The sequence below is a fragment of the Cetorhinus maximus genome, chromosome 2, assembly GCF_964194155.1.
Source record: "Cetorhinus maximus chromosome 2, sCetMax3.hap1.1, whole genome shotgun sequence".
In the NCBI taxonomy this organism is placed as follows: domain Eukaryota; kingdom Metazoa; phylum Chordata; class Chondrichthyes; order Lamniformes; family Cetorhinidae; genus Cetorhinus; species Cetorhinus maximus.
In genome coordinates this window covers 185,197,086-185,223,204 of record NC_135880.1, presented here as the reverse complement: position 1 = coordinate 185,223,204, position 26,119 = coordinate 185,197,086, and the positions used below count along the sequence as shown (strand labels likewise).

Here is a 26,119-nt window from a genome sequence, read left to right as displayed (position 1 = left end):
GTGAGGCTCAGGCTGACTGTGAGTGGCAGTCAGAGAGGGCTCAGTCTGACTGTGAATGCTGGTGAGTGAGGGCTCAGTTTGACTGTTAGTGGCTGTCAGTGAGTGCTTAGTCTGACTGTGAGTGCTGGTGAGTCAGGGCCATGTCTGACTGTGACTGCCAATGAGTGAGGGCTCAATCTCTCTGTGTGTAGCAGTCAGTGAGGGCTCAGCCTGACTAATAATGGGGGTGAGCTAGGGCTCAGTCTGACTGAGAGTTCCAGTGAGTGAGGGCTCAGTCTGACTGTGATTGCCGCTGAGTCATTGCTCAACCTGACTGAGTATTGGTGAGTGAGGGCTCATTTTGACTGAGAAGTGGCTATCAGTGAGTGTTCATTCTGACTGGGTGTTCCGGTGAGTGAGGGCTGGGTCTGACTGTGTGTGCCAGTCAGTGAGGGCTCAGTCTGCCTGTGTGTGCCAGTCAGTTAGGGCTCAGTCTTCCTGTGTGTGCCAGTCAGTGAAGGCTCATTCTGACTGATAATGGGGGTGAGCCAGGGCTCAGTCTGACTGTGAGTAGCAGTCAGTGAGGCCTCAGTCTGACTGTGAGTGCTGGTGAGTGGGAGGTCAGTGTGACTGTGAGTGCCATTGGGTGAGGGCTCAGTTTGATTGTAAGTGCTGGTGAGTGAGCGCTCAGTCTGACTGAGAGTTCCGGTAAGTGAGGGCTGGGTCTGACTGTGTGTGCCAGTCAGTGAGGGCTCAGTCTGCCTGTGTGTGCCAGTCAGTTAGGGCTCAGTCTTCCTGTGTGTGCCAGTCAGTGAAGGCTCATTCTGACTGATAATGGGGGTGAGCCAGGGCTCAGTCTGACTGTGAGTAGCAGTCAGTGAGGCCTCAGTCTGACTGTGAGTGCTGGTGAGTGGGAGGTCAGTGTGACTGTGAGTGCCATTGAGTGAGGGCTCAGTTTGATTGTAAGTGCTGGTGAGTGAGGGCTCAGTCTGACTGAGAGTTCCGGTAAGTGAGGGCTCAGTCTGACTGTAGGTGTGGTGAGTGAGGGCTCAGACTGACACTGAATAGTGGTGAGCTAGGCCTCAGTCTGACTGTGAGGTCTGGTGAGTGATGCTCAGGCTGACTGCGAGTGGCAGTCAGAGAGGGCTCAGTCTGACTGTGAATACTGGTGAGTGATGGCTCAGTTTGACTGTTAGTGGCTGTCAGTGAGTGCTTAGTCTGACTGTGAGTGCTGGTGAGTCAGGGCCCTGTCTGACTGTGACTGCCAATGAGTGAGGGCTCAATCTCCCTGTGTGTAGCAGTCAGTGAGGGCTCAGCCTGACTAATAATGGGGGTGAGCTAGGGCTCAGTCTGACTGTGAGTTCCAGTGAGTGAGGTCTCAGTCTGACTGTGATTGCCGCTGAGTCATGGCTCAACCTGACTGTGAGTATTGGTGAGTGAGGGCTCATTTTGACTGAGAAGTGGCTATCAGTGAGTGTTCATTCTGACTGGGTGTTCCTGTGAGTGAGGGCTGGGTCTGACTGTGTGTGCCAGTCAGTGAGGGCTCAGTCTGCCTGTGTGTGCCAGTCAGTTAGGGCTCAGTCTTCCTGTGTGTGCCAGTCAGTGAAGGCTCATTCTGACTGATAATGGGGGTGAGCTAGGGCTCAGTCTGACTGTGAGTGCCAGTGAGTGAGGGCTCAGTCTGCCTGTGTGCGCCAGTCAGTGAGGGCTGGGTCTGACTGTGTGTACCAGTCAGTGAAGGCTCAGTCTGTCTGTATGTGCCAGTCAGGGAGGGCTCAGTCTGACTGTGTGTGATGGTGAATGAGGGGTCAGTTGGACACTGATTGGAGCTAGGGCTCAGTCTGACTGTGAGTTCCAGTCGGAGAAGGCTCAATCTGATGGTGAGTGGCGTGAGTGAGATGTCAGTCTGATTGTAAATGGTGGTGAGCTAGGGTTCAGTCTGAATAAGTGCCAGTGAGTGAGGGCTCAGTCTGACTGAGTGCCAGTGAGTGAGGGTTCAGTTTGACTGTGAGTGGCTGTCAGTGAGTGTTCAGTCTGACTGTGATTGAGGGCTGGGTCTGACTGTGTGTGCCAGTCAGTGAGGGATTAGTCTGACTGTGGGTGGAGGTGAGTGAAGGCTGGGTCTGACTGAGCGTGCGACTGAGTGACTGCTTAGTCTGACAGTGAGTTCCAGTGAGTGAGGGCTCAGACTAACTGTGAGTGGCTGTCAGTGAGTGTTCAATCTGACTGGGTGTTCCGGTGAGTGAGGGCTGGGTCTGTGTGTGCCAGTCAGCGAGGGCTCTGTATGACTGTGTGCCAGTCAGTGAAGGCTCAGTCTGACTGATAATAGGGGTGAGCTAGGACTCAGTCTGACTGTGAGTGCCAGTCAGTGAGGGCTCAGTCTGCCTGTGTGTGATGGTGAGTGAGGGGTCAGTCTGACACTGATTGGAGCTAGGGCTCAGTCTGACTGTGAGTGCCAGCTGGAGAAGGCTCAGTCTGATTGTGAGTGGCGGTGAGTGAGATGTCAGTCTGTAAATGGTGGTGAGCTAGGCTTCAGTCTGAATGAGTGGCATTGAGTGAGGGGTCAATCTGACTGTGAGTGCCAGTGAGTGAGGGCTCAGTCTGACTGTGAGTGCCAGTGAGTGAGAGCTCAGTCTGACTGTGAGTGCCAGTGAGTGAGGGCTCAGTTTGACTGTGAGGGCTGTCAGTGAGTGTTCAGTCTGACTGTTAGTTCTGGTGACTGAGGGCTGGGTCTGACTGTGTGTGCCAGTCAGTGAGGGGTCTGTCTGACTGTGTGTCACTGCCTGAGGGCTCAGTCTGGCTGTGAGTGCCGATGATTGAGGCCTCTGCCTACTGTGAGTGCCAGCGAGTGTGGGCTTAGTCTGACTGTGAGTGGCAGTCAGTGACGGCTTGGTATGACTGTGACTGCCAGTGAGTGAGAGGTCAGTCTGAGGTAATTGAGGGAACAGTCTGACTGTGAGAGGTGGTGAGCTAGGGCTCAGTCAAATTGTGAGTGCCAGTGAGAGAGGGATCAGTCAGACGGCAAATGGATGTCAGCTGTAACTCAGCCTGACTGTGAGTGCTGTTGAGTGAAGGGTCAGTCTGTCTGTGAGTGGCAGTCAGTGAGGGGTCAGTCTGAATGTGTGCCACTGACTATGGGTTCAGTCTGACTGTGAGTGGAAGTGAGTGAGGGCTTAGTCTGACTGTGAGAGCTAGTGAGTGAGGTCTCAGTCTGACTGTGAGGGCTGGTGAGTGAGGGATTCGTCTGACTGAGAGTGCTGGTGAGTGAGGTCTCAGTCTGACTGTGAATGCTGGTGAGTGAGGTCTCAGTCTGACTGAGTGCTGGTGAGTGAGGTCTCAGTCTGACTGAGTGCTGGTGAGTGAGGTCTCAGTCTGACTGTGAGTGCTGGTGAGTGAGGTCTCAGTCTGACTGTGAGTGCTGGTGAGTGAGGTCTCAGTCTGACTGAGTGCTGGTGAGTGAGGTCTCAGTCTGACTGAGTGCTGGTGAGTGAGGTCTCAGTCTGACTGTGAGTGCTGGTGAGTGAGGTCTCAGTCTGACTGTGAATGCTGGTGAGTGAGGTCTCAGTCTGACTGTGGGTGCTGGTGAGTGAGGTCTCAGTCTGACTGTGAGTGCTGGTGAGTGAGGTCTCAGTCTGACTGTGAGTGCTGGTGAGTGAGGTCTCAGTCTGACTGTGAGTGCTGGTGAGTGAGGTCTCAGTCTGACTGTGAGTGCTGGTGAGTGAGGTCTCAGTCTGACTGTGAGTGCTGGTGAGTGAGGTCTCAGTCTGACTGTGAGTGCTGGTGAGTGAGGTCTCAGTCTGACTGTGAGTGCTGGTGAGTGAGGTCTCAGTCTGACTGAGTGCTGGTGAGTGAGGGGTTCATCTGACTGTGAGTGCGGTGTCAGCCTGACTGTGAGTGGCAGTCAATGAGAGCTAAGTCTGACAGTGCATGCTGCTGAGTGAGGGGTCAGTCTGACTGTGAGTTCCAGTGAGTGAGGGGTCAGCCTGACTGTGTGTGGCGGTGAGCTAGGGCTCAGTTTGACTGTGAGTGCTGGTGGGTGAGGTGTCTTTCTGACTGTGAGTGGCAGTCAGTGAGAACTAAGTCTGACTGTGAGTGCTGCTGAGTGAAAGGTCAGTCTGATTATGAATTCCGGTGAGAGAGTGGTCAGTCTGACAGAGTGGCAGTCAGTGATGGCTTGGCATGACTGCGAGAGTTAGGGGTCAGTCTGACTGTGAGTGCTGGTGACTGAGGGCTCAGCCTGACTGTGATTGGGGATAAGCTATGGCTCAGTCAAACTGTGAGAGGCGGTGAGCTAGGGCTCAGTCTGATTGTGAGAGCCAGTGAGTGAGGGGTCAGTCTGACTGTGAGTGCTGGTGCGTGAGATCTCAGTCTGCCTGTGAGTGGCAGTCAGTGTGGGCTGAGTCTGCTTGTGAGTGCTGGTGAGTGAGGGTTTGCCTGCCTGTTGTTGTGGCTAGATATGGGTCAGTCTGACTGTGAGTGCTGTTGAGTGAAGGGTCAGACTGTCTGTGAGTGGCAGTCAGTGAGGGGTCAGTCTGACTGTGAGTGCCGGTGATTGAGGCCTCTGCCTTCTGTGAGTGCCTTAGTCTGACTGTGAGTGCTGGTGAGTGAGGGGTTCGTCTGACTGTGAGTGCAGTGTCAGCCTGACTGTGAGTGGCAGTCAGTGAGAGCTAAGTCTGACTGTGCATGCTGCTGAGTGAGGGGTCAGCCTGACTGTGTGTGGCAGAGCTAGGGCCCAGTTTGACTGTGAGTGCTGGTGGGTGAGGCGTCTTTCTGACTGTGAGTGGCAGCCAGTGAGAGCTAAGTCTGACTGAGTGCTGCTGAGTAAGGGGTCAGTCTGACTGTGAGTGCCGGTGAGTGAGGCCTCTGTCTCCTGTGAGTGCTAGTGAGTGAGGGCTTAGTCTGACTGTGAGGTCTGGTGAGTGAGAGCTCGGTCTGACTGTGAGCGCTGGTGAGTGAGGGGTCAGTCTGACTTTGAGCGCGGTGAGTGAGGGCTCAGTCTGACTGTGCTGATGAGCAGTTTGGCAGTCTGACTGTGAGTGGCAGCCAGTGAGAGCTAAGTCTGACTGTGAGTGCTGGTGAGTGAGGGGTCAGACTGTCTGTGAGTGGCAGTCAGTGTGTCTGAGACTGATTGTGAGTGCTGTTGAGTGAGGGGTCAGTCTGTCTGTGAGTGGCAGTGAGTGAAGGCTCAGTCTGACTGTGAGTGGCAGTGAGTGTGGGCTCAGTCTGACTGTGACTGCTGGTGAGTGAGGGGTCAGTCTGACTGTGAGAGGCAGTCAGTGTGGGCTCAGTCTGATTGTGAGTGCTGCTGAGTGAGTTGTCAGTCTGACTGAGTGGCAGTCAGTGTGGGCTCAGTCTGACTGTTACTGCTGGCAAGTGAGGGGTCAGTCTGGCTGTCAGTCTGCCACATGACATCCCATTTCACCAACCTGAGTATATCCTCTTGAAATGTATCACTCCCCTCCTCACATTTCAGTATACTTCCAAGATTTGTCTCAACTGCAAATTTTGACTCTGTGCCCTGGACCCCCAAGTCTAGGTCAAGGAAAGCATGAGTCCGAATACCAACCCTGGGGCAACACTACTATAAACCCTCCTCAAGGCTAAAAGGCATCCATTCGGCATTATTCTCTGCTCCCTGTCACTCAACCAATTTTGGGTCCATGTTGTCACTTACCTTTTTATACCATGGGCTTTAACTTTGCAGTCAAGTCTGTTATTTGGCATTTTATCAAGAACCTCTCGGAAGTCTGTATGCAACACCTTTCCCTCATCAACCTTCTCTGTCACCTCATCAGGAAGCTCAAGCAAGTTAAATCAATTTACCCGTAACAAACCTTAACCAGTTAATCCACATCTTTCTCAGTGACTGTTAGTTTTGTCCCAGATTATCATTTCTAAAAGCTTTCCCACTAACTGGCCTGTTGTTGCTAAGTTTATCCTTACACCCCTTTTTGAACAAGTGTGTAACATTTGCAATTCTCCAGTCCCCTAACATCACCACTATATGTAAGGAGGATTGGAGGATTATGGCCAGTAGCTACATGATTTCCACCCTCATTGTCCCTCAATTCATCTCATCCTGCTCTGGTGACTTATCCATGTTAAAGTTTAGCCAGCCTATCTAATATGTCATCTTTATCAATTTTTAGCCCATCCATGATGATGGTACAAGGAGCAGGGGACACAGATTTAAGGTTTTGGACAGGAGATACAAAGGAGGTCCTTTTACCCACGCAGTGAGTGGTAACCTGGAACTTGCTACCTGTGAGGGTGATGGAGGTGGAAATGGTCAATGATTTTAAAAGGCACTTGAGGACAATAAGCTTAGGGCTATGGGATAAAATGGGGGAATAGCACTGATTGGATTGCTCTAAAGAGAGCTGGAATGGGGTCAATGGGCTAATGGTCACAATGAGTCTATGATTCTATGTCTAGCTGAAATATTTGTTTAAATTAATTTCTGAGAGTAAATAGGAGAAGGTAAATTTTGGATGGTTTTCAGGGCGTTCTTTACACTGTTTGACCTCCACGTGATGTGGACTCTCAGGGAGGTGGTGATTGAAGTGGAGATGATGCTGTCCGGAATGACTTGAGTTGATCAGATGGCTGCTGGTGGTTTAGTTTCAAAGCCCTTGTGAGGTGGCTGCTGTCAATGGAGTCCAAGGCCGGAAGCTTATTCCCTTGGCTCACAGTGAGTGGGCCAGTCAGTGAGGGGAGCCCATAATACGGGATTCCCCTGATCAGGTGGGCTTTTCATCCCAGGCAAGAGTTCAGGGTCTGAGATGGGGAATGTTGGAGCTCTCATGTTAAAGGGAATCAGAGACTTCATGGGGATTCAGGGTCTGGTGGGAATGTTGCTGAGGGAGGGGGGAGACACAGAATGTGGAGGTTCATCAGGCAGGCACCTGAATCGAATGGGGAGGTGTGCAGGCACTTACCTCCTGGATCCACCAAGTCTTCACCTAGAGGAAGCTGCTGGGGTTTCCCAAGGCTTGAGAAACTGGTTGCTAATTGTTGTATTTCAAAAGCTGCACATCAATGAGATTCACAGCCTCACTGTCATATTTGTCCATCAGTGACAATGGAGCAGAAAGTGCACCAGCATTTCCTTCCAACACAAGAAACACAAATTTAATTTCTGACTGTGAAGATTCTCTATTCACTGGGTTCAGGCTTAAGCTATATCAAATGAGTTTGGTGAGAATCCACAAATCCACACAGATACTGTCCCATCCCTCTTCACACCCATTGTAATGGTCATAGTGTACTCACTCAGTCTGAGCATTCTTTGTTCCTAGTGTTGCTGAAATCTTGGATATGTACAAAGAAGATCCTGAGGAGATTCTATATAACCTTGGCTTTGGAATGGAAGAGCCCAACATTACAGCAAAAATTCCATCCCGCTTTTTCAGCTATGCATCTCATGCGAACGGAATTAACTTCAGGGTCTTCTTAGAAGCTCAGGTGAAGAGACTGGGAGAGGAAAATCCCTGTTACACACTGGCAAGTAAGTCACAACCTCAAACCAAGAATCTTTGTAGAATGGAAAAGGCCATGTGGCCCATCAAAGCCCAATCTTCCTGCACCTTAAATCTTCAAGCGAAGATCATCTCTCTAATTTCTAAACCTTTCATCAAAGTTCCCAATATCTTTAACTACCCATTGATCCTTCATTAAAATTTCATGAACAGGTACAGGAAATAATCAAAAACATTCATGGATTGTTGGTCTTTAGAAATTTATCTTTATAGGGGACAAAAAGACAGGGAGGGAGAAGTCATGCCTCAGCTAAACAAAGCCCTGGTTAGGCCTCAGCTGGACTCACTGCATTCAGTTCTGGGTATCACACCTTAGGAAGGATACACTGGTCTGGGAGGGAGTGCAGCGTAGATTTACCAGAATGATATCTGGACTCTAAGGGTTAAATTACAAGGAAAGATTACACAAACTAGGGTTGTATTCTCTTGAATTTAAAAAGTTAAGGGGTGACTTGATTGAAGTTTCTATTTATTAAGGGGAACAGTTAGGGTTGCTAGAAAGAAACTATTCCCACTCACTGGGGAGTCTAGGACCAGGGGGCAGAGTCTAAAAAATAGAGCCAGACTTTTTAGGCTTGAGATTAGAAAACATTTCCCCACGGAAAGGATGGCAGGTGTTTGGAACTCTCTTATGCAAAGAGCAACTTATGCTAGATAAATTGTTCATTTTAATCCAGTGATTCATAGATTTTTGTTATCCATAGGCATGAAAGGGTATGCAGAGTTAGGTCATATGTCTGTCATGATGTTGTACAGTGGAATATGCTCAGGATGTTAAATAGCCAACCCTTGCTCTAACTCTCCTGTCAGCTCCCATTCCCCTCGTATCCCTCAGTGTTCCTCCAATTTCCGCTTCACCATAGCCGGATGTGCCTTTAGCTGCCTCATCCTGAAGCTCTGAAATTTCCTTCCTGAGCTTCTGTGCCTCTCTCACTCTCTTTTTCCACCTTGTTCCTTAAAACTTAGCTCCTTGACCAAACTTCTGGTCACCTGTCAGGCTAACTCTTAGGTTGCTCTGTGTAAAGTTTGTATGATGATCTCTCCTGTATAGTGTGTTGTTTTAAAGGTGTTTTGTTTAAAGTGTTTTGATGAAACCTCACCCAAGAGTGGGATGAAGTCTCCGCTAGGAATTAAAATGGAAAGAAATATCTGGGGACTGTTCTTTTTACGAGGTCTACTTTCAGGTGATTAATTGTGCTGCATGGGCATTTTTTGCAGCATTTTTGGGTTTTATTTTCTTATTTGGAGGTCTGCAGCTCCCCAAGGCAGCTGTCTGTGCAGGGAACTCACCAGCACCCACAGTGACGTTGGTGCTCACCCTCTTCCCACCCCAGTGCTGAGCTGCTCTCAGCGCATGTTTCATGCTGGATGGCCGTTAATTGGTCAGCCAGCATAAGATCACATTCACAGCGCAATCTCAGCTGGGAGCGGGTTTTACATCAACTTCCGGCCGATCCATCTTTGGGTGCATTCCGAGGGTAAAATTGAGGCCTATGCCTATGGGAATTGTACTGCAGAACTAGACAAAGGGAGTCTGTCGGTCTTACACTTTCAATCTTCGTTGCAGGTCGGTTCCGGCAAATCGAGGTGCTCACGACGATGGCGAATGCTCTCACTTCTTTGTACTCTCATGTTTCTAAGACACCAGTGCAAAAGATCGGACCTGCTCACCAGTTTTCTTTCAGTCCTGATAAATCCATTGGAGGAGCTTCCAGCAAACTGCAGGAAGGGAAGCAGCCAGCTGGAAAAGCAGTTCAGAAACTGAGGAAAACAATTACCAAGTTATGTTTATACGGAGCGTCCCGGGACTTGGAGTCTCCAAAACAAAAGACAGGGTCTCCAAGCAGGAAGAGCCCAGGACTGGAGCTGTCTGGTGATCTCAGCCTGAAGGGCAACTCTGTGAGAACTGAGGTGAAAGGCCTGGAAACAGTGTGTAAACAAGCCTTTGACAATGGGTCTCCTCAGCCCAAGGATGAAGGAGGTAAAAAGCCTAGCAGCGCAGTGATCAAGGAGATGTGGAGGGAAGACACTGGGAGATCCAGGCTGTATGGCTTCAGTACAGAATCTGACCAATCGTGGGAAATAGAAATTCCCAGTAAGCAGAAGCATTCCAGTCCTGAGCCATTCCGTTCCTCAGACACTGTTTGGGGCTGTGCTAAGATTGGGAAACAGTCTATTGATGTACAGGAAGTCAAACCCATCTCATTATTTCAGTGGAACAGCCAAAGCAGCTCAGAAGAAAGTGAAGCTTTGAAACATGATTTGGATCTCCAGAACGTTCTGCAAACAGATGATTCTGCTGGGTCATTATTCCAAAAAAGTGTTGACCAAAATACAAAGAATGGCCTGGAACTCAGTGTTCACACAGCACAGAGCCTCACAGAGACACATGTGAGGAGGAACTGAGGCAGGTACCTGGTGTGCTCACATCAACATTAACACAGATCATCGACTCACCTCACTACATCAAATAAACCTGCACCACCCTGGACTGAGAACTACCCTTTTGCAGCCTGGACATTCCTTAGACACGAGTGGAGCTGAAAGTAACAGTCATTGTTAAACAATAAATGAAGGTTTCACAATCAACATATTATTGCTTTTTAAGTGTTTGATGAACCAGTTTCTGAATAGAGAGGTGGGCTGAATTCACTGTTCCCCAAGTTGTAAATGGATCCAGGAGCACTTACAGTATCATATTGTAGCACAGGAGGAGGCCACTTGGTTCATCAAGTCATTACCAGCTCTTTCGAACAACAATCTAGTTTGTTCCATTCTGCCACTCTTTTCAGCAATCCTTGCAATTTGTCTCCATTGGTTATCCAATTCCAATTGAAGACAATTATCCACCTCCCTATCAGGCAGTGTGTTTCCAACCTAACCACTCATTGTGTAAAGACATTTTTCCTCATTGTTCTTTTGCCAATCACCTGCACCCTTCAGATCTTCAACCATTGGCAATTGCTTCTTTTATTTGCTCTTTCTAAACCCTCCATGATGGCAGGGGGATGGGACCCTGAAAAGTAGTTCAGAGGGGAGAGAAGCTGAGATGGAATTAGAAGTTAAAACACTAGTAAGTGAGTCTGGAAGGCAGAGGAAACAAAGGCTAGATAAGAAAGAAATGGGTTTAGGAAGGCTAAATGGAATATATTTTAATGCAAGGATCCTGAGGAATAAGACAGGCGAGCTGAGGGCACAGATAGGTACATGGGAGTATGATATCATAGCTATGACCGAGACTTGGCTAAAAGAAGGGCAGGATTGGCAGCTCAACATTTCCGGTTATTGGGTATTCAGACAAGATAGGGAGGAGGATAGAAGAGATGGGGGGGTTGCAATACTGATCAAGGAATCCATTCTAGCAGTGAGGAGGGATGATATCCTGGAAGGATCATCAAATGAGGCCATGTGCATAGAAGTAAAAAACATGAGAGGGGCATACACACTGTTGTGTGTGTACTATAGGCCCCCAAACAGTCAGGGAGAGATAGAGGATCAAATATGTAATCAAATTTCAGAGAAGTGTAAGAAAAATAGCGCAGTAATAGTAGGGGATTTTAACTACCCAAATATTAACTGGGATAGTGTTAGCATGCAAGGTAGGGAGGGAGCAAAATTTTTAAGCTTCATCCAGGAGAAAGTTTTCAGCCAATATGTAGAAAGCCCAACAAGGGAGAGGGCAGTTATTCGGAAATGAGCCCGGGCAGGTGGAAGGCGAATCAGTAGGAGAGCATTTTGGAGACAGTGACCATAACTCAGTTAGATTTAGGATAGTTATGGAAAAGGATAAGGTTGGGCTAGGAATAAAAGTTCTAAACTGGGGAAAGGCTGGTTTTACTAAGATGAGATACAATTTGGCCCAAGTGGACTGGGAGCAGCTACTTGCAGGTAAAACTGTGTCAGAGCAGTGGGAGGCATCCAAGTAGGAAATAGTGAGAGTACAGGGCAAATGTGTTCCCATAAAGACAAAGCGGGGGGGGACCAAGTACAGAGAACACTGAAGTCAAGGGACATAAAGATTAGGATTAAGATAAAACGAGAAGCTTATGGCAGATACCGAGGGCTCCTTATGGCAGAGTCTCTGGAGCAGTATAAAAAGTACAGAGGGGAACTTAAAAAGGAAATTAGGAAAGCTAAGAGAGTGCATGTGAAAGAATTGGTGGATAGAATAAAGGAAAACCCAAAGGAGTTTTTTAAATATACAAAGAGTAAGAGAATAACTAGGGAAGGAGTGGGGCCAATTAGGTACCATAGAGGTTAATCTGTGTGTTGACCCGGAAGATGTGGGTACAGTCCTCAATGAATACATTGCATCAGTCTTCACAATGGAAAAGGACAATGCAGATTATAGACATCAGGGTGGAGGGCTGTGAAATATTAGAGGAAATTAACATAGAGAGAGAGGAGGTACTAGTGGGTTTAACGGCCTTAAAAGTGGATAAATCTGCAGGCCCGGATGAGATGTATCCCAGGCTGTTGAAGGAGGAAAGGGAAGAGATATCAGGGGCTCTGGCAGTAATTTTCAAATCCTCTCTGGCCACAGGTGAGGTGCCAGAGGACTGGAGGACTGCTAACGTTGTCCCATTATTAAAAAAAGGAGGCAGGGATAGACCAGGAAATTACAGGCCAGTCAGTCTAACCTCGGTGGTGGGGAAGTTACTAGAAAGAATTCTGAGGGACAGAATATATCTGCACTTGGAGAGACACAGATTAATCAGGGATAGTCAGCATGGGTTTATTAAGGGAAGGTCGTGTTTGACAAATTTGATCAAATTTTTTGAGGAGGTAACCAGGAGTGTTGATGAGGATAATGCTTTTGATGTGGTCTACATGGACTTTAGCAAGGCTTTTGATAAGGTCCCTCATGGCAGACTGGTCAAGAAAGTAAAAGCCCATGGGATCCAAGGCAAAGTGGCACGTTGGATCCAAAATTGGCTGAGAGGCAGGGAGCAGAGGGGGATGGTAAAGGGATGTTTCTGTGACTAGAAGTCTGTTTCCAGTGGGGTTCCACAGGGTCCAGTGCTGGGGCCCTTGCTGTGTGTGGTGTACATAAATGATTTGGACTTAAACGTAGAGGGTATGATCAAGAAGTTCGCGGATGGCACAAAAATTGCTAGGGTGGTAAATAGTGAGGAGGATAGCCGTAAACTACAGGAGGATATCAATGGACTGGTCAGGTGGGCAGAGCTTTGGTAAATGGAATTCAACCCAGAAAAGTGTGAGGTAATGCACTTGGGAAGGACTAACAAGGCAAGGGATTACACTATGAATGGTAGGACCCTGGAAAGTACTGAAGATCAGAGGGACGTTGGTGTGCATATCCACAGATCCCTGAAGGTAGCAGGGCAGGTAGATAAGGTGGTTAAGAAGGCATATGGGATACTTGCCTTTATTAGCCAAGGCATAGAATACAAGATCAGGGAGCTTATGCTGGAACTGTATAAAACGCTGGTTAGGCCACAACTGGAGTACTGTGTGCAGTTCTGGTCACCACATTATAGGAAGGAAGGATTCCACCCCTCCATCATTTTCACATGGTTCATCTCTGACACTTCCCTTCCCTTCCTTGACCTCTCTGTCTCAATTTCTGGTGATAGACTGTCCACCAATATTCATTACAAGCCTACCGACTATAGACTGTCCACCAATATTCATTACAAGCCTACCGACTCCCACAGCTACCTCGACAACAGCTCCTCACGCCCCGCTTCCTGTAAGGACTCCATCCCATTCTCTCAGTTCCTTCGCCTCCGTCGCATCTGTTCTGATGATGCCACTTTCAAAAACAGTTCCTCTGACATGTCTTCCTTCTTCCTTAACTGAGGTTTTCCACCCACGGTGGTTGACAGGGCCCTCAACCATGTCCAGCCCATCTCCCGCGCATCCGCCCTCACTCCTTCCTCTCCCATCCAGAACCATGATCGGGTCCCCCTTGTCCTCACTTATCACCCCACCAGCCTCCGCATTCAAAGGATCATCCTCCGCCATTTCCGCCAACTCCAGCACGATGCTGCCACCAAACATATCTTCCCTTCACCCCCCCGGCGGCATTCCGCAGGGATCGTTCCCTTCGGGACACCCTGGTCCACTCCTCCATCACCCCCTACACCTCTACCCCCTCCCACGGCACCTTCCCATGCAACCGCAGAAGGTGCAACACCTGCCCCTTTACTTTCCCCCTCCTCACTGTCCAAGGGCCCAAACACTCCTTTCAAGTGAAGCAGCATTTCACTTGCACTTCCCTCAATTTAGTCTACCGCATTCGTTGCTCCCAATGCGGTTTCCTCTACATTGGAGAGACCAAATGCAGACTGGGTGACTGCTTTGCAGAACACCTTCGGTCTGTCCGCAAGCATGACCCAGACCTCCCTGTCACTTGCCATATCAACACTCCACCCTGCTCTCATGCCCACATGTCCGTCCTTGCCCTGCTGCAATGTTCCAGTGAAGTTCAACGCAAACTGGATGAACAGCACCTCATCTTCTGACTAGGCACTTTACAGCCTTCCGGACTGAATATTGAGTTCAACAACTTTAGGTCATGAACTCTCTCCTCCATCCCACCCCCTTTCCGATCCCCCTTTTTCCAATAATTTATATATATATATTTTTTCCCACCTACTTCCCTTATTTTTAAATGTATTTCCATCCATTGTTTTATCTCTACCTTTTAGCCTATTTCGATCCCTTCCCTCCACCCCACCTACACTAGGGCTATCTGTACCTTGCTTGTCCTGCTTTCTACCCTTAATGTCACCATTAGCACATTCCTTAGATAATATCACCACTGTCAACACCTCTTTGTCCTTTTGTCTATGACATCTTTTGGTTATCTCCGCCTATCACTGGCCCTCTATCCAGTTCTACCTGTCCCCCCCCCCACCCCACCCCCCATTAAACCAGCTTATATTTCACCTCTTTTCTATTTTTCCTTAGTTCTGTTGAAGAGTCATACGGACTCGAAATGTAATCTGTATTGCTCTCCACAGATGCTGTCAGACTTGCTGAGTTTTTCCAGGTATTTTTGTTTTTGTATAGGAAGGATGTGATTGCATTGGAGAGGGTGCAGAGGAGATTAACCAGGATGCTGCCTGGTCTGGAGGGTCTGAGCTATGAGGAAAGATTGGATAGGCTGGGGTTGTTTTCCTTGGAGCAGCGAAGGTTGAGAGAGGACCTGATAGAGGTGTATAAGATTATGAGGAGCATAGGTAGGGTAGATAGGAAGGCACTTTTTCCATTAGTAGAGGGGTCAATAGCCAGGGGGCACAGATTTAAGGTAAGAGGTAGAAGGCTAAGAGGAGAGTTGAAGAGAATTTTTTTCACCCAGAGGGTGGTGGGAGCCTGGAACTCATTGCCTGAAAGGGTGGTTGAGTCAGAAACTCTCGTAACATTTAAAAAGTATTTGGATTTTCTCTTGCGTTGCCATAGCCTCCAGGGCTATGGGCCAAGCCCTGGAAAATAGGATTAGTGTAATCAGATCTTTGTTGACCGGCATGGACATGATGGACCGAATAGCCTCCTGTGCTGTAAACATCTATAATTTTAAACACCTATATCCTCTTAGTTTCTCTATTTTTAAGGAGAACAACACCAGGTCTCCAGTCTACCCATGTAACTGTCCTCAGTCCTGGAACCATTCCGATAACCTTTATGGACCCTTTCTAAAGCCTTGACATCCTTCCTAAAGTTTGGGGCCCAGAATTGGACACCATCCTTCAGCAGGAGCTAAACTAATGTTTTAATCGGCTTCAGCGTAGCTTCCTGTTTTTTGAATTCTCTGACCGTATTTATAATGTCCAGGATCCCATCTGTTTCATTAATTTTATTAACCTATCCTGCCACCTTCAAAGATTTGTGTATGAATGCCCCCTGCTCTCTCTCTCTCCTTAAAATGGTCCCATTGAGCATGGGTTGTCTCTCCTTATCCTTCCATGAATGAACAACCACACAATTTGCAGCATTGAATTTCATCGACCATGTGTCTACCCAGTACCTTGGTCTGTCTGTTCTCTTGGCATCTATTATTATCTATTTCACTTATTTCACTGCTTAAAGCACTTCCAAGTATTGTATCACTTGCAAATTTTGAAATTGTGCTCCCAAAAGCAAGTCATGAAGAGATCAAAATCAGCAGCGGCCCCAGTACTGAAACTTGGAGAACTCCACTGTACAGCTCCTCAAGTCTGAAAAACAGCCATTAAGAACTCTTTTTCCTATCCTTTAGCTGCTGCTGCCTCTTGTATCAATTTTGCTAATAAGCCTAATATGTGATAAATAACTTTTCCGTTTAAACACATCATCTGTTCAAAATGTTAAAATGACACACCAAAAAAACTAACTAACAATAGCAGTGATTAACAGATTCAATACCTGTCCTGGGAGTTAAAAACAAAAAACTGCAGATGCTGGAAATCCAAAACAAAAACAGAATTACCTGGAAAAACTCAGCAGGTCTGGCATTTTTTCTTCTCCGCCGATGCCGCCAGACCTGCTGAGTTTTTCCAGGTAATTCTGTTCCTGAACTGGGAGTGTTTGACAGGGACTTTGTAGAGGGAGCTTTACTCTGTATCTAACCCCGTGTTGTACCTGTCCTCGGAGTGTTTGATGGGGACAGTGTAGAGGGAGATTTACCCTGTATCTAACCCCGTGCTGTACCTGCCCTGGGAGTGTTTGACAGGGACAGTGTAGAGGGAACTCTACTCTGTATCGAACCCCGTGCTGTACCTGTCCTGGGAGTGTTTGATGGGGACAGTGTAGAGGGAGATTTACTCTGTATCTAACCCCATGCTGTACCTGTCCTGGAAGTGTTTGATGGGGACAGTGTAGCGGGAGCTTTACTCTGTATCTAATCCCGTGCTGGACCTGTCCTGGGAGTGTTTGATGGGGGCAGTGTAGAGGGAGCTTTACTCTGTATCTAACCCCATGCATCTAACTGCCTAGCAAGATCAGCTCAAGGGTAATTAGGGATGGGTAACAAATGCTGGCCTTGCCACCGGTGCCCACATTCCATGAAAGAATTTTTTTTAAATCTAGAGGAAGATTTAATCTCCAATTAACCCATGCTGCACCTGCATTGGGTGGGTTTGCTTGGGTAGTGTAGAGCATGCTTTACCCTGTACCTGCCCTAGGAGTGCTTAATGGGACACTATAGAGAGAACTTTATTCTGTATCTAATCCATGTTATTCCTGTCCTGGGAGTGTTTCAAAGGACAGTCTAGAGTGAGATTTACTCTGTATTTAACCTGTTCTGTACATGCCATGGGAGAGAGTTATGATGCATTGTACAGATATCATTGCTGTCTGTCTAACATGTCCTTTAACTACCCTGGGTATCCGTGATGGCAGTATAGAAGAAGATTTACTGTGTATTTAACCAGTACTGTACTTGTCCTAAGAGTATTTGATAGGGCAGTGTGGAGGAAGATTTACCCTGTATTTATGATCCTGGGAGGGTTTGATGGGACAGTCTGAGTGGAGTTTGTTGGGCTGAATGTCCTGCAGCAGTTATTGCAAATGGGGAATTATTGACCTTATTCATGTTCCAGTGTAACAGGCTGAGGGGCTGAATTGCCATCCTCCTGTTCTCAAACAACTGACTTGAGGGGTTGAATGGCCCCCTCTTGTTCCTGTGTGGAAGAATCATATGTCTAAAGCCACCAGCAGCTCCTGTATAGAAGCTTGAGGCATTGAATGGCCTCTGTTAATTGTATCAATTGAAATTAATTGTATATAGTTGAAGGGAATTACATCCAAAGAAATACTTACACAGGAGTACATGGTGTCAGGCGATATATACCTGTAGTGTTTCACTCTGTGAATAAATCTATTCCAAGTAAAGACTGGCTCTGGCTTCCCCTCCTTCTCTAACTTGCTGTCAGGAGTATAATGGCTTGCTCCTGTTACTGAGCAGCAGGCTCAAGTGATTGAATGACCTCCCCCTGTAACTCTGTAACAGGAATAAGAAGTTAAATGGCCTCCTTGATTTCAGCAGGAATAGGTCTAAGGGGCTGAATGGCCTTCTCATGTTCCTGTGTAATTGCTATGAGGGGTTGAATGGCCTCCTCCTGTTCCTGGAACAGACATGAGGGAATTGAATGGCATCTTGCTATCCCTAAGTTTTAGATGCAGAGAAGATTTACAAGTGTGGTTTCAGGGGTGACGGTCTTTTATGTGGAAGGATTGGTGAAGCTGGGGCTTATTACAGAATGAAAGGTTGAAAGGAGATTTGCTAGAGCTGCTCAAAATCACGAGGTGTCTGGACAAAGAAGATCAGGAACAACTGTTCCCACCGGCGAAAAGGTGGAGAAACTCTGACTGATTCCCATGTACTGCCCTCCCTCAGCTGATGAATCTTCTCCATGTTGAACACCACTGAGGGTGGCAAGAGCACAGAACGTACTTTGGGTGAGGAACATCAATGTCCATCACCAAGAGTGGCTCAGTTGTACTGCCAAGTCCTGAAGGATATAACTGCCAGACTAAGCTTGTGGCTGGCGGTGAGAGAAACAAGAGGGAGAAACCTACTCGTCCTCACCAACCTACCTGTCACAGTAGTATCGGTGGAGGCGATGGTGCAGTGATATTGTTGCTGGACTAGTGATCTAGAGAGCCAGAGTGATGCTCTGGGGACACAGGTTTGAATCTCGCCACAGCAGATGGTGGAATTTGAATTCAATAGCAACCGTGGAACCATTGCCAATTGTTGTAACAACCCATCTGGTTCACTAATGCCCTTTAGGGAAGGGAATCTGCTGTCCTTACCTGGTCTGGCCTACATGTGACTCCAGACCCACAGCAATGTGGTTGACTCTGAAATGGCCGAGCCAGACACTCAGTTGTAACAAAGTCACAAAAAAGGAATGAAACTGGACGGACCACCCGGCATCGACCTAGGCACCAGAAATGACAACAGCAATCACAGCCCTGTTGACCCTGTAAAGTCGTCCTTACTAACATCTGGGGGCTAGTGCCAAAATTGGGAGAGCTGTCTCACAGACTAGTCAAGCATCAGCCTGATATAGTCATCCTCACGGAATCATACTTTACAGACAATGTCCCAGACATCGCTATCCATGGGTATGTCCTGTCCCACCGGCAGGACAGACCCAGCAGAGGTGGGGACACAGTGGTACACAGTCGGGAGGGAGTTGCCCTGGGAGTTCTCAACATCGACTCCAGACCCCATGAAGTCTCATGGCATCAGGTTAAACATGGGCAAGAAAACCTCCTGATTACCCTCCCTCAGCTGATGAATCAGTGCTCCTCCATGTTGAACATCACTTGGAGGAAGCACTGAGGGTGACAAGAGCATGGAATGTGCTCTGGGTGGGGGACTTCAATGTCCATCATCAAGAGTGACTCAGTAGCACCACTACTGACCGAGCTGGCTGAGTCCTAAATGACACTCCTAAATGGTGGGTCTGCAGCAGGTAGTGAGAGAAAAACATACTTGACCTTATCCTCACCAACCTCCCTGCCGCAGATGCATCTGTCCATGACATCGCACAGTCATTGAGGATACCCTCCATCGTGTTGTGTGGCACTACCACTGTGCTAAATAGGGTAGATTTCAAACAGATCTAGCAACTCAAGACTGGGCATCCATGAGGTGCTGTGGGCCATCATCAGCAGAATTGTACTCTAACACAATCTGTAACTTCATGACCTGGCATATCCTCCACTCTACCATTACCATCAAGTCAGGGGATCAACCCTGGTTCAATGAAGAGTGCAGGAGGGCATGCCAGGAGCAGCACCAGGCATACCTAAAAATGAGGTGTCAACCTGGTGAAGCTATAACACAGGACTACTTGTGTGCCAAGCAGCAAGTGATAGACAGGACTAAGCGATCCCACAACCAACGGATCAGATCTAAGCTCTGCAGTCCTGCCACATCCAGTCGTGAATGGTGGTGGACAATTAAACAACTCACTGGAGGAGGAGGCTCCACAAATATCCCCATCTTCAATGATGGGGGAGCCCAGCACATCAGTACAAAAGGCAAGGTATTTGTAACCATCTTCAGCCAGAAGTGCTGAGTGGATGATCCATCTCAGCCTCCTCTGGAGGTCCCCAGCATCACAGATGTCAGTCTTCAGCCAATTCGATTCACTCCATGTGAAATTAAGAAATGGCTGAAGGCACTGGATACTGCAAAGGCTATGGACCCTGACAATATTCCAGCAATAGTACTGAAGACTTGTGCTCCAGAACTTGCCGCGCCCCTAGCCAAGCTGTTCCAGTACAGCTACAACACTGGTGTCTACCCGGCTATGTGGAAAATTGCCCAGGTATGTCCTGTACTCAAAAAGCAGGACAAATCCAACCCGGCCAATTACCACCCCATCAGTCTACTCTCGATCATCAGTAAAGTAATGGAAGGGGTCATCAACAGTGCTATCAAGCGGCACTTACTTAGCAGTAATCTGCTCACTGACACCCAGTTTGGGTTTTGCCAGGGCCACTCAGCTCCTGACCTTAATACAAAAGAGCTGAACTCCAGGGTTGAGGGGAGAGTGACCGCCCTTGACATCAAGGCAGCATTTGACTGACTGTGGCATCAAGGAGCATTAGCAATACTGGAGTCAATGGGAATCAGGGAAAAACTCTCTGCTGGCTGGAGTCATATCTAGCACAAAGGAAGACGATGGTGGTCTCAGCTCCAGGACATCACTGCAGGAGTTCCTCAGGGTCGTGTCCTCGGCCCAACCATCTCTATATAAGGTCAGAAGTGGGGATGTTCGCTGATGATTGCACAATGTTCAGCACCATTTGTGACTCCTCAAACACTGAATCAGCCCATGTCCAAATGCAGCAAAACCCAGACAATATCCAGGCTTGGGCAGACAAGTGGCAAGTACCATTTGCGCCACACAAGTGCCAGTAAATGACCATTTCCAACAAGTGAGAGTTTAGCCAACACCCCTTGACATTCAGTGGCAGTACTGAATCCCCCACTATCAATGTCCTGGGGGTCACCATTGACCAGTAACTGAACTGGAATAGCCATATAAATACTGTGGCTACAAGAGCAGGTCAGAGGCAAGGAATCCTGTACTGAGTAACTCACCTCCTGGTTCCCCAAATCCTGTCCCAAATCCTGTCAACTATCTACAAGGCACAAGTCAGGAGTGTGATGGAATACTGTCCGCTTGCCTGGATGAGTGCAGCTCCAACAACACTCAAGAAGCACAACACTATCTAGGACAAAGCAATCTGTTTGATTGGCATCCTACCCACAAACATATTTCCTCCACCACTGACCCACAGTGGCAGCAGTGTGTACCACCTACAAGATGCACTACAAAAACTCACCAAGGGTCCTTAGACAGCACCTTCCAAATCCACGACCAATACCATCTAGACAAACAAGGGCAGCAGACACATGGGAACACCACCACCTGGAAGTTCCTCTCCAAGTCACTCACCATCCTGACTTGGAAATATATCACCGTTCCTTCACTGTCGCTGGGTTAAAATCCTGGAACTCCCTCCCTAACAGCACTGTGGGTGTACCTACACCACATGGACTGCAGCAGTACAAGAAGGCAGCTCACCGTCAACTTCTCAAGGGGCAACTAGGGATGGACAATAAATGCTGGCTTAGCCAGCGACGCCCACATCCCATGAATGAATAAAACAAAATGAACAGGCCCAGGCAGTGGGTGGTCATGGGGGCTGTCCAGCCTAACTGTCTGCCCCTGCTCCGCAGCTGCATTTGTAGCCAGGTGCCCTTGCGGAGAGAGCACGCAGCGTTCACTGGCCTTCTATGACCAGTGGGCACCACAGTGCATCACTAGCCCTCAAAAAATGACATCTTAATTTGATTCCATAAGTTTCCTTTTAATTTTCACCTCTTTTACAGGGCCCTTTGAGGGGCAATCAATTGGTTGAATTGGACTTTTTATTGGTTAATTTTCTAGTTAATTTGTTTAATCGGTACTCAAGAGTTCTTGTTTCCCTGGGCCTGGGCAAAGTGGCCATGAACAGGTCCAGGCAGCAGGGGGTTGAAGGGGTCATCCAGCCCAATGTCTGCCCCTCTTCTGTGGCAACATTCACACATGTGTGTCCTTGGAGAGAGAGCACGCGGTGTCAACTGGCTCACCTGAAGCCTTCTGCAGCCAGTGAGCACTGCAAGAGCTGGAGTGCTGAATCAGCCCCAGGAATGTCATTTTAATTTAGTTAGATAAGTTTCCTTTGGAGTTTTGTTCTGTTACAGTACCGCTTTACAGGGCTATCACTTTAATTTAATTTGTTAATTTGTTAATTTGCCCATTTGTTTATTGCTGTGCTCAATAGAGTACAAATAGGGGATGGCTGGGACATGGTGTGTGTGGAGAGCTATGAGACTGAATAAAGTCAATACGTTCAGTAAAGAAAAACTCTGTGTCTTGGTTATGACTCCATGAACAGGCTTGGATTCTTTTAACAGTCATAACCATTGCATTATACAGGTCCTAGGCAGTGCCCCTACTCTAACAGAGACAGAGATGTTTCATGGAATCCAATCCTATTTTAGAAAAGATGGAGAGGGGAAAAGGGGAAGAGTTGTAGCTGTACTTATTGACATAGTGGCAGTAGAAAAAAAAGGTGCTGCTATCAACAAAACAAAAATAGAATCCACTTAGGTAAAGCTATAAAAAAAAACTATGAGACTAATAGGTGTAGCCTACAGACCACCTAATGTGGGTGGGAGGTGAAAAAAGAAATATGCAGATACATTAAGGAATTGAGTAAAAACATAGAATTATAATCGTGGGGTATTTCAATGACCCTGATATGGAGAGAGACTGCAGAATGCAGTGGTAAGAAAGCACAAAGTTAGCAGCTCATCACCAAGTACATCTTGAGACAAAGTGTGAGCTTGGGAATTTGATCAGTGAGGGAATTTTATTGGTTAATTTTAAGGGTTAAATCCAGTCTATTTTGAATTTAGCAATAATTTACTGTTAAAGTTAAGTTTCTTTCAGTCTTAGCCAGGTATAAAAAGCTCCCTGCTGGAGAGGCAGCTACAATTAGTTAATTAGATAGCTAGTTAGAATGGGTTTCACTACTCAGCAGTGCTGACCCATCTCTGTAGAATTTCAGCTTGTTTAAATAAAGATGGTCTAGCTAAGTGTGCAATGTAATCAAGCAAAAAGATAACAGCTTGACACTGAATGCAGCTCGAGATAGGGTGTGAGCTTGGGAATTTGGTGACTGAGGGAATTCGGTGCAGTGAGGGGAGGAGCTGCAGTTCTGACTTGTTACATAAAAAGAGTGGCTGACAGAGGAAGCTCTGAAAACCAGCAGTCGGATGTGTGAGCTGAAATCTGGAAGCATTAATTATGTGAGCAGGTTGGTGAGTTTTAATTTTTTTTTTCTCTAGCTGGGGGAGCAGTAGTTTAAACTGGGACTTACGAAATAAAGGTATTGCATTACCTTTATAACTTAATATGTTAAACCACTTGATATAACTACTATAATCATTGCTTGGAAATTTATAAACTTGATTAGCTAAATAAAACACATTCAAAATTTTAGGGCATGAAATGTGTGCTGCTGTAACATGTGTGATCCATAGCATCCACGTATGTAGTAAATGCTTGCAGCTCGAGGAACTTCAGCTCAGAGTTTATCAGCTGGCATCTGACACTGCGATGCGTCAGGGAGGGAGAAAGTTACCTGGACAATTTGTTCCAGGAGGCAGTCTCACCCTCTCAGACTATGTACTTCTGATTTGGTCTGTGATCAGCAACAAGAGGCTGTGATTGCAAGTGAGGCAAGTATCAGGATCCAGAAGGTAGCAGTGGAGGAGGCTCAGCCCTTGCTAGTGTCCAACAGATGTGAGGTTCATGCAGCCTGTGTGGACGAGAACAGGGACTGCAGGCAGGATGAGCAAAATGACCACGGGACTATGGTGCAGGAAGCCATTTGAGTGGGGGTATTAAAAAGAAATGTAGTTATAGTAGGGGACAGGTATAGTTGGGATATATAAACAGATCTCTGTAGCCGAGAGTGTGAGCTACAAAGGCTGTGTTGCCTGCCTGGTGCCAGGTTTAAGGACATCTCCTCCAAGCTGGAAAGGAACTTAGTGTGGACGGGGAAGGATCCAGTTGTTGTGGTTCACATGGGTACCAACAGCATAAATATGACTAAGAATTACGTTCTGCTGAGGGAGTATGACCATCTAGGGGTTAAATTAAAAAGCAGAACCACACAGATAATAATCTCTGGATTACTACCTGAGCAATAAGCAAATTAGCATACTGTAAATAAGATCAGAGAGTTGAATGCGTGGCTCAAAGATTAGTGTGGGAGAAATGAGTTTTGATTCATGGGGCACTGGCACCAGGTACAGGGGAAAGTGGGAACTGTACCTTTGGGATGACCTTCATGTGAACTGTGCTGGGGTCAGTACCCTGGCGAACTGAATACCTAGGGCTGAAGAGAGGATTTCAAACTAAATGGTGGGGGATGGAGGGTGGGGAGGGTTCATGTGAAGGAAGATTTGGAAAGTTAAAGGACAGACCATGTTTAACTAACTTGCTGAAGTTTTTTGAGGAGGCAACAGAGAAGGTTGATAAGGGCAACACTGTTGATGTGGTGTATATGGATTTTCAAAAGGCATTTGATACAGTGTCACACAACAGACTTGTGAGCAAAATTCTAGCTCATGGAATAAAAGGGAAAGTAGGCACATGGATAAGAAACTGGCTGAGTGACGTGAAACAGAGAGTACTGATAAATGGTTGTTTTTCAGATTGGAGGAAGGTTTGTACTGAGTTCATCAGGGGTCAGTGTTGGGATCCTTGCTCTTCCCGATATATTAATGACCTAGACTGTGGTGTGCAGGGCAAAACTTTCAGATGATACAAAGATTTTAAATGTTGTCAACTGTGATGGGGATGGTCTTGAACTACAAAAGGATATAAAAATATTGGTGGATTGGGCAGACAAGTGGCAGATGAAGTTCAATGCAGAGAAGTGTGAGGTGATTCATTTGGCAGAAAGAATATGGTGAGAGAGTACAAAATAAGGGGAGAGACTCTAAAAGAGGTGCAGGAACAGAGGGACCTCAGTGCATATGAATATGAGTCATTGAAGATGGCAGGGCATGTTGAGAGAGCAGTTAATAAAGCATATAGTTTCTTAGGCTTTATTAATAGGGGCATTGATTACAAGAATAAGGAGATCATGTTGAACTTGTAGAAGACACTAATTAGGCCTCATCTGGAGTACTGCATCCATTTCTGGGCACCATACTTGAGGAAGGATGTGAAGGCATTGGAAAGAGTACAGAGGAGATTCACTGGTAATGATAACGAGAGTGTGACAAGGATGGACAAAGCAAATAAACATAAGAGTGCCCCAACAAATAAGTTCAGAGTTAGCAAAACTGGTATAAGGACAGAATTAAAGGCCTCTTTATGTGGATTCTCACAAAATTTATAACAAGATGGATGAATTGATAGCACAAATAGAAATAAGTGAGTAGGATATAATAGCCATTTCAGATATGTGGTTGCAAGATGCTCTGAAGAAGGGTCATACAGACTTGAAACATTAACTCTGTTTCTCTCTCCACAGACGCTGCCAGACCTGCTGAGTTTTTCCAGCATTTTCTGTTTTCACTTCAGGTTTGCAGCATCTGCGGTATTTTGGTTTTATTTTAGTATTGAAATGAGATAGCTGATTAGGATGTGTATCAATAGTTTTAAAAGTAGACAAATGTAGTTATGAGAGCTCTTTCTAAGCATGATAGGAAATATAGCCAGTACATAGGCATGATGGGTATATAGCCAATACTGTGGGAACCAGCTAAGAATCACAAGGAATAAACTTAATGGCCTTCACAGCTTGGGTTAAGGAGATAAATAAAAAGACAGGGAGTTAGTCAACTCAAGATATGAACAAGCTTCCTGAGGTCAGGTTGAGATAACAGCGGACAGCTGCAGCACAAAGCATCCCACTCATTGATTAAGTTATGTGGTATGTGTGTTACAGCAACATCAGTGGTTGAGGACTATAACATATAGTGCTTTGCTATCTCAGAACCAAGGACTATAAAATTGTGACACAGACTTTAAATTGCTAAGAGATTCTGGGGAAAGCAACCAGGATGATCTCTTCCTAGCATACACTTGAATAAAACTTTGCTTACTGGAACTCACAGACCTGAGTGGCCCCTTACAGCAGGACAGTATGAAGGCAGGGCTGGTTAAAGTGTAGATGGGAAAATAGATTATATAGAAGCAATGGCGGACATTTAGGGAGATATTTCATAACTCTCAACAAAGATATATCCCACTAAGGAAGAAAAACTCCACCAGAAAGATCCACCATCTGTAGCTAACCATGGAAGTTAAGGGTTATATCATATTAGAATAAAAGGCTGATGAGCACAATGCTGTGAAAATTAGTGGTAGATTGGAAAAGATTCAGAATCCAGCAAAGGATGAGTAAAAAATCATAAAGAAGGAAAAATTGGAGTACATGAGAAAACTAGCAAGAAATATAAAAACAGACAGTAAAAGCTTCTACGAGTATATATGGAAAAGAGTAGGGACAAATGCGTTTCTTAGAAGGAATTAATAATGGCAGATGCTTTGAACAAGTATTTT

General features: G+C 46.7%; 1 protein-coding gene across 1 annotated transcript in view; it reads left to right on the top strand.

Moving 5' to 3' along the window:
• The window catches only part of tespa1 (thymocyte expressed, positive selection associated 1), an 81,489-nt gene extending 71,383 nt beyond the window's left edge, over positions 1-10,106 (top strand). The window contains exons 9-10 of the mRNA XM_078530519.1: positions 7,278-7,486; positions 9,085-10,106. Of these exons, the coding sequence (XP_078386645.1) occupies positions 7,278-7,486; positions 9,085-9,923 (1,048 nt within the window). The 3' untranslated portion in view covers positions 9,924-10,106. The remainder of the gene's footprint in view (positions 1-7,277; positions 7,487-9,084) is intronic.
• Positions 10,107-26,119: the final 16,013 nt, after the last annotated feature.